At 72.3% G+C, this 15232-nt stretch overlaps 1 protein-coding gene across 2 annotated transcripts in view; it reads left to right on the top strand.

Moving 5' to 3' along the window:
• LOC128142162 (microtubule-actin cross-linking factor 1, isoforms 6/7-like) overlaps positions 1-15232 on the top strand; it is a 36631-nt gene that overhangs the window by 10764 nt on the left and 10635 nt on the right. The window contains exons 1-18 of one of the 2 annotated variants that reach the window (XM_052787964.1): positions 683-789; positions 6127-6728; positions 7366-7536; positions 7718-7884; positions 8918-9077; positions 9290-9374; positions 9878-10119; positions 10381-10500; positions 10679-10786; positions 10915-11133; positions 11407-11610; positions 11693-11924; positions 12107-12333; positions 12425-12547; positions 12964-13065; positions 13652-13753; positions 14252-14407; positions 14805-14960. In XM_052787964.1, the coding sequence (XP_052643924.1) occupies positions 6168-6728; positions 7366-7536; positions 7718-7884; positions 8918-9077; positions 9290-9374; positions 9878-10119; positions 10381-10500; positions 10679-10786; positions 10915-11133; positions 11407-11610; positions 11693-11924; positions 12107-12333; positions 12425-12547; positions 12964-13065; positions 13652-13753; positions 14252-14407; positions 14805-14960 (3135 nt within the window). In that variant the 5' untranslated portion in view covers positions 683-789; positions 6127-6167. Of the gene's footprint in view, positions 1-659; positions 790-6126; positions 6729-7365; positions 7537-7717; positions 7885-8917; positions 9078-9289; positions 9375-9877; positions 10120-10380; positions 10501-10678; positions 10787-10914; positions 11134-11406; positions 11611-11692; positions 11925-12106; positions 12334-12424; positions 12548-12963; positions 13066-13651; positions 13754-14251; positions 14408-14804; positions 14961-15232 lie in introns of those variants that run through there. The other variant, XM_052787963.1, reaches the window with a different exon arrangement.

Genomic DNA, 15232 nt, shown 5'->3' on the forward strand with positions numbered 1-15232 from the left:
GGGGACAGCACTGGGTTTATCTCGCCAACGGCATGGACTCGGAGAGAGGTACCGGCAGCAAACCTGGCTGAGGCCACCAGCCCCAGGATTGCTCCCTTTGCAGGGCATCCCCTGCCAAGGGGCACGCGGGGCTGGGGACGACTCAGGGGACGCCTGCCTGGTGGTGCGTGGAGATGCACGGGCGCATGGGCAAGGCAGGGGGAGAGGTGGCTGAGCCGGCATTGGCCACGCCGGTGCGATGGGGTGCAAGGCCGGTTATGGGGAGTCTGCGAGGGGTGTCCGGAGTCTGCTGGGAGCGGAGCCGCGGAGCTGCCTGCCCTGGCATCCACATTGACTGGCCAGTTGGGTGCATGGGGTGTTCATGAGTGGGGTCGTCTTTGAGGTCCTTATGTCCCTGGTGCCCAGTCTCGTAGAGCCATCGTCTCCCTGGAGCACCATGGGGGAGAGGTGGGTGCCACGGGCAGAGAGGTGCTGGCAGCCCCAGGCACCGTTTCATCCCTTTCCCATGCAAGAGCAGTCGAGGGGGTCCCGGGCAAAGACGCCTCTTGGCAGAGATCAGGGCAGGGCAGGCGGCAAAGGCTGGTCTCAGCGCGGTGCTGGGCAGGGGAGGCAGCAGCCGTGCGACCCCAGAGCCTAGCGCATCCCTGCTCTCTCCCCAGAGCGTGGCAGCGGGGCGAGTGGACGGAGCGGAGGCTGGAAGTGCACGAGCAGCTGCTGGCCCTGCGGCACTGGCTGGACGCCGTGGAGAAGAGGCTGCCTGCCCTGCCGGAGCCCGGCCATGCCCTGCAGGTAACGGGCTCGCCCCGGGTGCGCGGCAGCCGGCAGAACCGCTCAGAGCCAGGCAGGACCCAGCCCACGTCTCCACCGAGGCTGGTGAGGTCTTGGTCCCCATAAAGAGAGGATGGTGCCTGGCCCTGGCCAGCTGGGAAACCCTTCGGCACGGCCCTGCAAACCTCCTGGTGACACCCACGGGCCGGGCAGGGTCCCGTGTCCCCGGTTGCCGCTTCCCAGCCTGACAGTGCTCCCCCAGTCCATGGCCCAGGCGTGCCTCCGTCCCCCCGCTGATACCACCATCGGCTGCCGTGGGCTCGGAGCCTGCGGTACCTGTGGCCCTGCCAGTACTCGTGGCATTGCTGCTTTGGAGCCCTGCTGGCGGCAGGACCACCTTCTGCTCCAGGCTCAGCCATGTCCCATGGCTCCACCGCCCCGGGCGGTGCGCGCAGCTGTGTACGCAGTCTGTGCAGCTGTGCATGGGGTGTGCAGCCATGCAAGGTGTGTGCAGCCGTGTCCCTGCCCAGGCGAGGGGTGTGCAGCCGTGCACAGGGAGCATGCAGTCGTGTCCCCCTGCCCAGGCGAGGGCTCTGCAGCCATGCACGGGGCCGTGCACGGGGCGTGCAGCCATGCAAGGTGTGTGCAGCTGTGTCCCTGCCCGGGTGAGGGGTGTGCAGCCATATGAGGGGTGTGCAGCCGTGCACAGGGAGCGTGCAGCCATGTCCCCCTGCCCAGGTGAGGGCTGTGCACCACGCACGGGGCCGTGCACGGGATGTGCAGCTGTGCATGGGGCGTGCAGCTGTGCATGGGGCGTGCAGCCGTGCAAGGTGTGTGCAGCCATGTCCCTGCCCAGGCGAGGGGTGTGCAGCCACACGAGGGGTGTCCCTCTGCCCAGACACATGCAGTGGTGTCCCCGCTGCCCAGACCTCGCATGCCCCTCAGCTCGCCGCCCCCCTGCAAGTTGTCGGGAGAGCGCTAGCGTGTCCTTGCCCCAGCCTCCGGCCGGCACAGGCCGCCGGCTCCCGCCACCCCGTCTGCGCGGAGCGGCAGCGGGAGCACCCGCAGCGGGGGCTGCCCTGTCCGGCCCCTCCTCGCCGCCCCGCGAACAGTCCCTCGCCGGCTCCTTTTGTTCCGGGCCTGGCCAGCACACGGGCTCCCTCCGCACACATGACAGCACAAACTGAAAGGGCCATTCATCCCGGCCTCGGCGTAGACAAAGCCGAGGCCGAGGAGAAACCCACCCGGCTCCCGGGATCTGAGGCTGCGGATTCCAGCCGACCGCTCTCGCCCAGTGCCCCGCGCTGGGCTCCCTCTGCCCGGGGCGCCCGCGCCACCCCCAGCCCCGTACCTGGGGCTGCGGAGCGTGCCAGGCGAGCTCCCGGCAGGCGCGCGGGGCGGGAGGCAGCGAGTCGCTCCGTCGAAGGAGCCGGCTCGTTGCCCCCTGCCCAGTCCCTGCCACGCGGGGTCCCGGCCGGGTGCTGTGGGGTGCCACGCTGGCGCAGTAGCTGAGCCCGGGGGTCCCAAGCCTTGTGCGTTGCCCCCCGTGGGGCGGCAGGGAGGAGGGCGGGAGCTGCGTTGCTGGAGGTGGTGGACTGAGCCATGGGGCGAGGGTGGTGGGCGAGGGGAGCAGCCCCCCCCCCCCCCCCCCAGGCCAGCCCCTCTTTGTGGAGCTTAGCGGGACAGCATCTTCCCCAGCACAGAGGCAACCCAGAGCGCCCAGGTGCTCAGCACCATCAGCCAGGCCCAGGTCCTGCCTGCTTGGCCCGGTTCAGCTGGGGACGCCCAGAACCACCCCCCCGAGGGAGCCCGTGGCTCGGCAGGGCGCCCACGCACAGATCCAGCACCGGGTGCTGAGCTCCTCGCTGCCGCCGGCGGGAAGGCGCCGAAGCCGAGCGGGGAAGATGGTGTGGTGCCGCAGGAGAGCCCGGGTTATGCTAATTCCCTGCAGCGTCTCTGGCAGCCGAGCAGACAAAGCCCCCCGGCCCCTCCGCCCGCTGCTTTCAGGAGATCCCATGGGAGCCCCATCCATCAAGGCAGCGCGACGCTCCTTGCAGCGGCCCCCCGCGCTCCCCGGGGCCCGGCGAGGGGCACCCGCTCCTTTGTGCGGGGCAGGACCCCCCCCCACCCCGGGGGCCGCTGTGCCAGAGCTGGGGCCAGGCAGGCCGAGGATGGGGCTCGTGCCACGTGCACCCCGGGCAGGAGCAGAGCCCCACCCTGGCACCTCTGGCAGCCCCTTGCCCCCCCAACCCGAGTCCCTCCTGCATCCAGGGCAGGGACAGGAGGGGGTCCCCGTGCTCCGTGCCCGGAGGACCGGGGCTCTCAGGGGCAGGCGGGCGGTGGGCTTTGCTGTAGCATCTCTGCAGCCCAGGCCAGCCGCCCCATCCCTGCCCCGCTCTGCCGAGGCTGGCTGAGGACCCCCCTGTGCCCGCAAAACCTCTGGGGAGCGGGGCTGTACCCCCAACGTGACCACAGCAGCGCTGTGATCCGGGGGGGGGGGGCTGGAGCCAGGGTGGGGTGGGGGGGTCAGCGCACCCCGGAGGGGTGCAAGTGCAGAGCTGGAGGGGCTGTGCCGCCGTGGGGCTGTGCTGCCGTGGGGCTGTGCCGGCGTGGGGCTGTGCTGCCGTGGGGCTGGGGTGCAGGCACGCAGGGGATGCAGTGCATGCACGGCTGCGGGGCAGGCACAGCCCGGGGCAGGGACGGATCCTGGCCTCCCGGTGCCGGTGCGGGGGCAGGTGCGGGCGGGGGCAGGTGGGGGGTGTGGGGGGGTGCCCGGGCTGCCCCCCCCGGGGTCAGCGCCGTGCGGGACGGGCGGTGGGAACGGCACCGCTCCCCTCCCCCCGCCCGGGATGGCTGCGAGTCCCCGGGGGTTTCCCCGGTAACGGCGCCGTTCAGCGAGCAAAGAGTTAACGCGGGCGGCCGTATTGTATCGGCGGGGGGGGGGGGGTGTGGGGGGGTGTGTGTGTGTGTGCGGCGGGGTCGGCCCTGCCGAGCCGTGCCGAGCCGTGCCGGTGCAGTGCCGTGCCGGTGGGTTCCAGCCCGCCCGGTGCTGCCCGGTGCCGCCGGCGGGGCCGCCCCGTCCCCATCCCCGCCGTTCCCCTCCCCGCACCGCCCGGCCGCGGGGCGCAGCGCACAAAGGCGGCGGGGCCGGGGCGGGCGATGCCCGGGCGGCGGTAACGGGGGGCCGAGCCCCGCTCCGCCCCGCTCCGCTCCGCCGCCCCGCACGGGCCGGGCCGGGCCGGGCCGGGTCCCCCCCAACCCCCCCCCCCCGCGTCCCGGCTCCGCCCGCCGGCTCGGCCCCCGCCATGGCCCGGTGGCGCGGCGGGTAGCGGGGGCGGCGGCGGCGGACCCCCCCCCCCCCCCGGTCCGGCCCGGTCCCGGTCCCGGCCCCATGGACGCCCGGCTCCGCCGAGGGGTGAGTGCCGGACAGCCCGGCGGGGCGGGGGGTGCTGGGGCGGCTCCGTGTCCGGGTCCGTGTCCGTGTTCGTGCCCACCCGTGTCCGTGGACCCTGCGCGGAGGGGTTGCCGAGGGCCGGCGAGCGAGACCTGGGGGGGGGTGCCTGGGGCCGAGCCGGGCGGGGGCTGCGGGCAGGGCTGCGGGCAGGGCTGCGGGCAGGGCTGCGGGCAGGGTACCCTGGCTGCTGCCCGCACTGCCTGCCTGCCTGCCCGCCACGGGGGGAGCGTGTCCCGGGGCAGCTGCGCCGTGTCCCCGCGGCCGGGGCTGGCTGCTGCGGCGGGGGGGGGGAGCCGGGGGAGAGGCCAGTGATGCGCCCGGAGCGTGTGGTGTGGGGTCTGCCCAAATCACCCTTCGCCTCGCCGGCCCGGTGGCCCTGGCGTGATCCTCCACCCGTGCTGCCCCGTGGGAGCCCATCCACGCAGGTCGAGTGATGGGGGGGGGATGACGGGGACGCTGCCGGGGCTGAGCGATGCCGTGCGTGCATGTCAGGGCCCCGCCGCGAGCTGCAGGCGCGTGTGAGTGTGCACGGTGACCCCGTGCACGAGGACTGCCCGCGGCGTGTGCCGCGGCGTGTGTGCGGGGGGCTTGGTGCATGCACGCTTCCACGCGGGAGTGTGTGCCCCGGGGTGCAACAGCCGCTGCGGACGCGTGGAGCAGGCTGGCCCCGGTGCGCTCCTGTTGCATGTGCACGCAGCTGACGTGGGCATGTTTGCACGTCGCGTGTCGCCCTGTTGATGCAGGCGTGTGGTGGTGCGGGGGTCTCTGCCTGTTGCTGGGTGTGCGGCAGCGGCGCGTGTGTGGCACAGCAGATTGGGGGGGGGGCGTGTAAAGCGTGGTGTGTGTGTGTGTGTGTGTGTGTGTGTGTGTGTGCAGTCCCGCTGCAGCGTGTGCACATGTGTGGAGCGTGTGTGCACCATGCACGCTGGCACGGCCCTTTGGTGGGTGCACGCAGCACCCAGGCCCACACCGGGGGTGGGATGCCCAGCTGGAGGGGTGTGAGCAGAGGGGTCGGTGGGGTGCGGGGGTACACGTACACGCAGAGCCCCAGCCTGGGGGCAGGGGGATGTTGGTGCACAGACCCGGTGTGGGTGGGTGCAGACGGGTGTGTGTGCACATGTGGGAGTCTGGGTGTGCACAGGGGTGTGCACGCCCGGGTGCGGGGTCTGGGCGGTGGGTCGGGGCGCAGGCAGCGGTGGGTCGGGGCGCAGGCAGCGGTGCGGCTGCGGCGGGGCTCTGGCAGGGCGCTGGCGTGGGAGGGTCCTGCCGGGTGGCGCGGGGGATTTATGGCTGCGGCAGGGTGGGGAGCCTGCCTGCCTGCCTGCCTGCCTGCCTGCCGGGTGGGTGCTCCCAGACGGATGGCCCCCAGCCCCGCTCCCCCCAGCAGATCCCCGGGCCGCCTTTGTCAGGCCCAGCAGACAGATGGCTCTTTTCTCCCGGCTCCGCTGGCCTCCGAGTTAATCTAATGGCACAAAGCGATGCCGGTCGGGAGCATCTGCCTGTCTGCTGGGCGCCCTGCGCTGCCTCCCGGTACCCGTCATTTACGTGTCTGTTACGGAGACGCGCTCCTGCCGTGCAGGGACCCGCACCCCACACGCTGCCAGACGAGGGGTGGCAACGCCGCGGATCCCTCGGGGTCCCCTCCCTCCGCTTGGCCCTAGGTGACGGCCAGCGCCTGTCCCCAGGGCCCCGGCTCTCGGCAGCCCTTTGCTCGGGGGGGGTGTGGGGGGCTGGGACCCCCCCAAAGCCCGTGCAGGAATTTGGGCAGCACCTGCAGCTGCCCGGGGCAGAGGCGCAGCTGGGAGCGGGGGTGGGAGAGGGTGCCCCTGGGCGCAGGACGGGGTCCGGGCGCCGTGCAGCCTCGCGGTGGCTCCGATAACGCGCGTCCTCCTGGCTTGTTTCAGGCCGGGATTTGAGGCGGGGGCCCGGCGCCCGTGCCTGTGCCATGGGGAACTCGGTGAGCCGGCCCAGCTGCCTGGGCGAGAAGAGCCGGCGGTCAGAGGAGCTCCTCCGGGAGCCGCAGCTCCGGGACCTGGGGCTGGACGCGGGGCAGCCGCCCGGCAGAAGCATCGCGGAGGCCTGGCCGGGGCCGCTGGAGAAGCCGCCGGTGCCGGTGGAGAACGGCTGGAGCCCAGTACCCAGTGCCGGCCGGAGCCGGCCGGGCAGCCCCGTGCTGAAGCGCAGCCAGTCGGAGGTGGCGGTGCAGAACGGGAGCACGGCCTGCGTCCCGCTGAAGGGGCAGGGGCAGGCGGGGGGCGCAGCCTGGACACCCCCCCGGGCCAGCGCCCCCCGGAGCGCCTGGTCCTGGAAACCCGTCACCACCCGGGAGGTGACGGAGGTGACGGAGGTGACCGAGACCATCGTGACGGAGATCGTGGAGGTGACCGAGTACCCGGCCGGCGAGAAGGGCGGGGAGCCCCTGGTCACCCGGACGGTCACGGTGCTGACGGAGCGCGCCGGGGAGCTGGCGGCCGGCGGCCGCTCCGGACACACGGATGCCGCAGAGGTGACTGCCGGGCAGGGACCCTCGCCGCTGAAGACGCTGCGCCGGCCCCACGCCGCGGGGCTGCTCTGCCGGCACGCTTGTCTCCGCAAGCGAGTCTTAGCCTTTGTCTCCCTTGGCCGGGGCTCGCGTGGGGCTCTCCTGCGCCAACGGGGGTCTGCGCCCCACGCGCCGGCCGGTGTGCGCGGCCCACGGTGCCCTTGTGCGGGCAGGGCCGGCGGCACCCCCCCACCACCCCAGCGCTTCGGGTCGGCGCTCAGCACCCAGACGGGTGCCGGAGGATGGGGCTGACCCCCTCCCCTCTGCCGCAGCTGGTGGGGGCTGCGTGTCCGGAGGGGGTCCGCGTGGCATGGGGCGTGCCTGGGGTGCGCAGCCCCTGCTTTGGGGAGCCCCGCGGGCAGCGCCCGGTCCTTTGGCCCCGAGGAGGAGCGTTGGTCTGTAGAGAGCCCGTCTCGGCACAGCCCTGCCGATGCGGCGAGAAGGGGATACGAGGGGGGACCTGGGCAGGGCCGGGTCCCTCCGTCCCCTGGCATCGCCTCCCCGACAGGGCATGGTGGCATGGAGGGGTTCACTCCAGCCCCACGGCTGCCCCACGGCTGCCCTCCGCCCGCCCGGGCGGCTCAGCCACCTCTCTCCCCAGGTGTCCCTGCGGGCTGTCCCTGTCCTGGAGGAGGCGGCGGGCACGGAGCGAGCCCAGGACACGCTGGAGAGCCTGCTGGCCTGGGTGGCTGACATGGAGGAGCTGGTGAGCAACCAGAAGCCGCCCTCGGCGGAGGTGAAGGTGGCGAAGGCCCAGCTGGAGGAGCAGAAGGTCAGCAGATCCGGGCTGGCGCGTCCCACCCACGCCGCTCTCCAGCCGGGGATTAGGGGGCTGGGGGCAGAGCGGCCGTTCTGGGGCTGCCGGCTGTCTGCCCGCGGCGCCGGGCTGTGCCGAGACGGTGCGGGAGGGAGGGGGGGTCCCCGGCACAGCACCCTGCCCCGTTGCCTTGCAGCTCCTGAAGCGGCTGCTGGAGGAGCGGAGGCCGCGGGTGGAGCTCGTCCTGCAGGACAGACCCGTGCCATCGGCACACGGCTCCGGCACGCTGGTGCCCGAGGGGAGCGGCAGCCTCTCTGGCCTCGGGGAGAAGTGGGGCAAGCTGATGCAGGAGGCTGAAGCCAGGTGGGTCAGGGCTGAGACCTTCCTCAGTGGCGTCGGCAGCCCCATCCCTGCCTACACAGGCTGTCTCGACAGCCGGCTGCGGTGCCGTGACCCCCCCCGCCATCCCTCCATGCAGCAGCAGTGTGCTCTGCCCCTCTCGTGCTGGGGCTGCCCCGGCAGAGGGACCGTCCCCATCCTCATCCTCATCCCACACGCCGGGGCTGCACCGTGCCCCGCAGACCGCACCGCCTCCAGCCGTGTGTGGTGCAGGGTTGGTCCCTGCAGCCCCCCCGGGGCTCTGCCAGCCGGGGATGCACCATCGCCTCGCTGCACTGCCCGGCCCTCCCTGCTGCTGGCAAGTGAGGGGCTCGGTCCGGTGTGGTTCCGGCATGCACCGCGCAGAGCGGCGGGCAAGGGCTCTGCTTTGGGCCAGGCTCTTGGCACATCTCAATCCTCCTTCCCGGCCCCGGGGTCAGCGGGTCTGTGGCTTTGCAGCTGGTCCGGCGCGAGGCCCCGGAGCACCGGGGTGAGAGCTGGCCCTTTGCCGCAAGCGACAGCGGAGCTCGCTGGGGTGCCGCTGGGCCTGGAGCGGAGCAGCGCGGCCAGATGCCCCAGCGTGGCCGTGCCAGTGCCCAGCCTGGTTGTCAGGGTGATGCCGGGGCAGGGGGGGTCCTGCCCTGCAGCGGACAGGGTCATGGAACCGGGCTGGGGCTGGCGCAGCCTGGCAGGGGCTGCCTCATCCTGCGTCCCTGTGTTCCCAGCCCTTGCTGGGATGAAGCGGGACCCTCAGCCCAGGACACCTGCAGCCTGTCCTCGGGATGCTCCTGGTGCCGCCGGGGCTGGGTGGGGGATGCTGGCCTCGCCTCACCCCTCGCATTCAGGGTGGGAAGTTTTGGGGTGGGGAGCGCAGGGCAGGGGCATCCCAGATGTGGGAACTGGGCGCCCAGCCCTGGTGGCAGGGGGAGAGGAGGCTTTTCCAGCCAGGATCTCAGTCTTGCACCCGCAAGGCTGGGGGCTGTTGCCCTCCCTGGCTCACCCAGCCTTCCCGGCGCAGGTACGGCTGCCTGGAGCGGATCCTGCCAGCGGCACAGGACTTCCAGGAGGCTGTGGACTCCTTCCAGGAGTGGCTCGGTGCCACGGAGCGGCAGCTGGCCCAGCTCTGGCGCGCCAACGGCTGCGTCAGCCGCTTGCAGGACGCCCACCGGCAAACCCAGGTCGGAGCCGGGCTTGGGTGCAGGGTGGGCTCGGGCACCCGCTGTGGCACGGGTCGGGCGAGCGGGGCACGGTGAGGCGGGGGGAGCTGCGAGCGGGGCCATGGGGAGGGCTGGGGGTGGCGGTGGGGACGGGGGGGGACACCCGTGGGTGCAGCGGGGATGGGGGGAGCGGCGTCCGCAGCAGTCGCTGCCACGGGAGCCTCTCGCCCCAGGCCCTTTGCGAGGAGATTCGCGGCCGGCTCGGAGAGCTGGACGGCGCCCTGGAGAGCGGGCAGCGGGTCCTGGAGATGGTGACAGGTAAGTGGGGTTGGCTGGAAGCGGCGGCCGCAGAGTCGGGACCACGGGACGTGGGAGGGAATGAGTGCTGCCCTGGGCTGTGCCAGCACCAAGGCACGTCCTGGCGAGGGAGCAGCCCAGCCTAGCGAGGGGACCCCAGGGTGCTGGGTGTCCTCGGGGCGCTCCGCTCCCCACCGGTGGCTGCGGGGGCACGGCATCGCGTGTTGGGGCACACAGCATACCATTGGATGGAGAGGGGCCAGGGGAGAGCCTGGCCCGTGGGCATCAGGGGCATGGTGGGATGGGGTGCACTGGCAGCGGGGGGCAGCTGGGGAGTTGAATTTTGCCTGCGATGGGGATGAGGGGCCAGAGCCGGGTCCAGGAGAAGCAGAGGAGGAGCAGGCGCAGGGGAAGATCGGGGCAGAGTGACCAGCACGGGGAAGGGAAGGCGTCGGTGCGGCCGGTCCCCGGCCCCAGGGACGCTGGCTGCAGCGGCACTGATGCCAGCCACGGTGCTGCCGCAGGGGAGGAGGCCCAGCTGGCACAGGAGAAGATGGAGTCCCTGAGGATGCGGTATCTCATCGTGGGCCAGAGCAGCGCCGACACCATGCACCGGCTGGGGCAGACCCTGGAGGCCTCGTCCCGCCTGGGCACTGCCCAGGAGGACCTGGCGCTTTGGCTGGGCCGCATGGAGAAGGAGCTGGCCTCCTGGGACAGCCAGCACGGCGGCCAGGAGCCCCCGGTCAGCACGAGCGACAGGGAAAAGGTGTGGGACACGGGGCTCTGGGGTCCATCACCCTCTGCCCCCTTCACCGCTCCCCGGCCCCACAGCATTGCTGCCTGCAGCGGGAGGCACAGGGGAGCCGGGTCTGGAGGGACACGCCTGGATGGGATACACCAGGTTATGGCAGAAGGTCCCAGGCTAACCAGCAGCAGATGCACGGGGGGGGTCTTTGTCCCAGAGAGGCCGCCCCGGTGCGCGTGTCCGCCCTGCCGGCACGGCTGACGGCTCTCCTCTCCGCTGCAGTTTGAGCAGATCCTGGACTCCCAGCTCGCCCGCTTGGCTGGGCTCGGCGAGCGGCTGGAGGAGATCGGCCGGGTGCAGCTGGATGCCCAGGCCCTCCGCTCACAGCTCTCCGATCAGAAGGTGGGTCTGCAGCGCTGACCACTGGTACCCACACCCCAAAGGGGCGCCCAGAATTCCCCGGGGACTCCAGCTTTGTGTTCCCGCTCCGGTGGGCTCCTGCGCTGACCCCCAAGTCACGCGTGCGTGGACCTGCCGACGTCTCTGCAGGACCTGGCACCCACACGCCTCTGTCTTCCAGCTGCTCTCCGCTGAGATCCTGCACCACCGGGGACTGGTGGAGCGTCTGCTGGGGATCTCGGACCCGCTGCTCCGCTCCTGCCCCGCGCCCCTGCAGCAGCACCTCCAGGTGAGCGGCCGTGCCGGGGCTGCACCGGTGGGTGCTGGGTGGGATGCTGCCGCGGCAGGGCCCGCTTGCACCAGGGGACGGCCGTGCCCCGTGTCCCCAGCGCCCCGGTGAGCCGCCCGTCTCCACAGCCCTCGGTGCAGGCACTGCGGGAGCGCACGGAGCAGCTCTTCCTGCGCAGCGGAGCCTGCGCCGTGCAGCTGGAGCACGCCCAGTCCCTGCTCGCCCAGTTCTCCGAGGCCCACGAGGAGCTGTCGCCCTGGCTGGAGGAGACGCAGGTCGTCGGGGTGCAGCTTTCCCCCAACGCCATCAGCTACGAGGCCTTCAAGGAACAGCAGGCGTTGCTGCAGGTGAGGGCAGGGTGGCCCCAGCCGGGGCACGGGGAAGGAGAAGGCGAAGGCAGGGACACGCGGGGTCGGGAGCGGAGAGGCGGCGGTGCAGCCTGCGGTCTGCGACGGGACGGAGGTGGCACCGCTGCAGGGACCGCTGCGCTGGGGCACCCGACACGCAGGAGTACCGTGCGCTGGGAGCAGAGCCAGGGCAGTGCCGGGGTGCACCAGGGCACATCCCCACGTGCCCTGACCTGGCCCCACGCGTGCCCACGGCCTTTCCTCTGCCCTCAGTGCCTGCGGGAGGCCATCGCAGAGCACCGTCCCCTGATGGGGAAGCTGCAGCGTGTCTCGGCGCAGCTGGTGGAGCTGAGCCCGGAGCAGGGTGCCCCGTTCCAGCAGCGCTGGCGGGAGGCGGAGGAGCAGTATGGCCGCATCCGCGAACGCGTGCGCCAGGCGGCTGCCCTGCTGGAGGATGCTCTGCCGCGTTACAGCCAGGTACGGGGCCGGCACCGGGGGGCTGGTGTCCCCTGGGGCTTCCCCTCAAGTGACCGGGCTGGTCCCCCTGCACCTTCCCCAGCTGACCGAGCGTATGGACCTGCTGCTGGAATGCCTGGAGCGGCTGCAGAGCCGCCTGCAGAGCCAGCCCTCCGTCCGCGGCGACGCGGCCCACCTTCGGGAGCAGATCCGCGAGAACAGCCTGGCCCTGGGCGAGCTGGAGAAGCTGGGGGTGGCCCTGGAGACCGTCCAGGCGCAGGGCAGCGAGCTGCTGGCCAGCATGCAGGCAGCAAACTCCGACGCAGCTGCCAGAGGTACGGCACGGAGGGGCAGGCACGGCCCCGCGGGCGGGTGTGCATGCACGGCAGCGCATCCCCGCACACGGGGCATCCCGGCGGGGCCACGTCCCTGTTCGGGGCTGTGTCGGGGTGCCGGGTCCCTCGCAGCACCCCGAGGGGCCCTAGGCTGACCCCCCCGTCCCTCTCGTGTCCCGCAGGGATCCAGGAGCGGACGGCGCAGCTGCTGTCCCAGTGGGGCTGCCTGCGGGGCCGCTGCCAGGAGCAGGAGCGCTGGCTGCGGGAGCTGCTGGCGCTGGCCGACCGCTTCTGGCACGGTCTCTCCGAGCTGGCCCTGACGCTGAGCGACACCCAGCAGCTGGTGCTGGGGCTGGAAGAGGCCGGCGGCGAGCCCGAGGCCATCCGCACACGGCTCCGCACCCTGCAGGTACGGGGTTGGGAGCTTGGCGGGCAGCCCCGCGGCACGGGCAGCCCCGTGACACGGGCATCACCGAGCCACCCCCTCTCCTGGTCCGCAGGCGCTGCGAGAGGAGATCGACTCGCTGCAGGGTGAGCTGGACACGCTGGGCAGCCTGGGCGTGGAGCTGATGTCCTCCTGTGGGGACCCTGACAAGCCCGACGTCACCAAGAGCCTGGACGATGTGAGTGGCGTGGGTCCAGCAAGGGACGGGGACGTGGGGATGCTGCTCGCGGGCATGGGGGTGTCCCCGGAGCTGAGCCGCAGCTGGACCCTGGAGAAGGGGCAGGCGTTGCTCCCCAGAGCCAGCGTCCCCTGGATGTCCCCGGGCTGGGCTGGATGGAGGGTGGCTGTCCCAGACCGGCGTCCCCGCACAAGGGACCACGTGTCTGCCAAGCCTCGCACCCCGCACCGGTGCCCACCATCCCTCGCACCCCGCGGTGGGGCTGGCTGGTTCTTGCACCCTGTGCTGGTGCCCACCGACCCCCCCCGCGGTGCCGCTGCCCCTTGCACCCCACGCGTTAGCGTCCCGCGCGGTGCCGCTGACCCTCGTGCCCGGCCCCCCCGCGCGGTGCCGCTGACCCTCGCGCCCTGCCGCAGCTCTACTCCTCCTGGCACAGCCTGAACAAGGTGTGGACGGAACGGTACGCCCGCCTCGAGGAGCAGCTCCAGGCCTCCGTCAGCTACCAGGAGACCATGCAGGTGGGGTGCTGGGGGTCCGCTCAGGCAGACACCCCATGTACTGGCCTGCCCTGCTACCTGCGTCACCCTCCCATCCCCGCTCAGGGGTCTGAGGGGCCGTGGGGCCACTCAGGGTGGTCCCTGGGCATGGCTAAAGGGGGGACCCGGCAGTGGGACTGGCTGGGGAGCAGGGCTGTGCAGGAGTGTGGGGCTAGCTGGGCTACAGGGCCATGATGCTGCCTTGGTTTGGGGGGGGCTGGCTGGCCTGGGTGGGCACTGGGGCTGGTGGGGCTGTAGGGCAGGGGGCAGCGGGGCCGGCCGTGCCCGTGTCCTGCCACATCGAGGTTCCCCTCGGTGGGAATGGGGCTGGAGCACCCTCCTGCCCTGTGCTCCAGCCCTCCCTGGGGACCATGGCGGGTCCCAGCCCCGCTCCTGGCCATGGGGCTGCAGAGCGTGGGGGTGAGTGTGTCTGTGCCCCCAGGGATACAGCTATCCCGGAGGCCTGGCAGGGCTGACGTGTCCGGCATGTGGGGACAGGGATGGGGACGGGCTGGGGGGCCTGGGTCCCCCCGCCTTCTCCGGCCCCATGGTCCCTCTCTGTCCCCAGCGGCTGTTCGAGTGGCTGGACGTGGCCGAGCTGCGCATCGCGGAGGAGTTCCTCGTCGGCGGGGACCTGGACATGGTGCAGCAGCAGCTGGCGGAGCTGAAGGTGGGCCGTGCTGCAGGATGGGGCCCCGAGCCCTCGGGTCAGGTGTGGGTCAGTGTGGGGGGCAAGCGGGGTGCTCGGGGCAGCAGTGGGATGAAAGTGTGGCATGTTGGACGGTGCTGGTGCCTCCACGGCACTGGTGGGCGCTGGGTGGCCAAGTCCTGCCCGGGGTGGCCAAATCCTGCCCCCCGCAAAGGTGCCCTGAGCAGGCAGGGCTCCCAGCTCTCCACGAGGAGGAGCTCTGTGCCCAGGTGCCCGTGCCAAGCTGTGCCAAACTGTGCCATGCTGTGCCGTGCCGTGCCAAAACATGCAGAGTGTGTGCCAGACCCAGCTCTGCCATGCTATGCCACACCGTGCTGTGATGTGCCATGCCGTACTGTGCTAAACCAGACCTGGATCTGCCGTGCCGTGCCACGCCGTGCCACGCCATGCCTGGTGGCACGGCAGACCCCCGTCTCCGTGTGCGGGGCTGGGGGTCACCCATTCACCGCTGCCCCGCAGGAGTTCAAGAGGGAGCTCTACCAGTGCAAGGTGGACGTGGAGAGCCTGCGGCACCAGGCCAGCCTGGGGGGCACGGGGCAGGGGGACCCCCCAGCCCCACTCAGCGATTTCCGCCAGCGGTGGGACCGCCTGGAAGAGGAGATCGTCAGCCGCCAGGTAGGGAGGGGGCTTGGCTGGTGCGGGGGCAATCCCGGGCATGGGGCAGGGCTGGGTGGGCGCTGCTGTCCTGGGCACGGGGGCTTGGGGGCTCTGGGAAGTGGTGGTGGCACCTGAGCTGTCGACTGGATCTGGCACCGGCACGAGGCGAGAGCCGTGGCAGGGTGGGTGCATGGGGTGCCGTGTGGGTGCATGGGGTGCCATGTGGGTACGTGGGGGCTGTGCGGGTGCATGGGGTGCCACGTGGGTGCGTGGTGCCGGGTGGGTGCGTGGGGCCATGCAGGCACTGCGTGCACAGTACCCTGCGGTGCGTGGGGCCATGCGGGCGCTGGGCGCGTCGTTGGGGCTGCCATTGCTCCCACCAAACATGTGCCCGATTCCACCCTTGCCGGTTCAGCACCAGCTGGAGGCGGCTCTGCTGGGCCTGGGGCAGTTCCAGCACCAGCTGGAGGAGCTGCTGCAGTGGCTGTCCCGCACCGCCGAGCAGCTGCAGGGCCCGACGCTGCTGCGCCTCGACCTGCAGAGCTGCGAGATCGAGCTGGCCAAGCACAAGGTGAGGGCGGCAGCGGGAGGGAGCTGCCTGCACCCCGCGTCCCGGGCTGCCCGACTGCTGCCCTGGCCATCGGCCGCCTGCTCCGACAGCCGGGCGTCCTCGCGGGGATGTCCCCCGTGTCGGGACGTGGCACAGTGCCGCTGCATCCCATGGCACAGGAGGTCCCGGTCGTGGTCCTCCTGCTGCGGGGCTGCATCCTGGCTGCATGCTGCTGCCCGGTCCCGTCCCGGGCGGTTTGGCCCCCTCCTCCCGGCGCTGCCATTGAGTCCCCG

Source organism: Harpia harpyja, chromosome 5, assembly GCF_026419915.1.
Source record: "Harpia harpyja isolate bHarHar1 chromosome 5, bHarHar1 primary haplotype, whole genome shotgun sequence".
Taxonomy (NCBI): Eukaryota; Metazoa; Chordata; class Aves; order Accipitriformes; family Accipitridae; genus Harpia; species Harpia harpyja.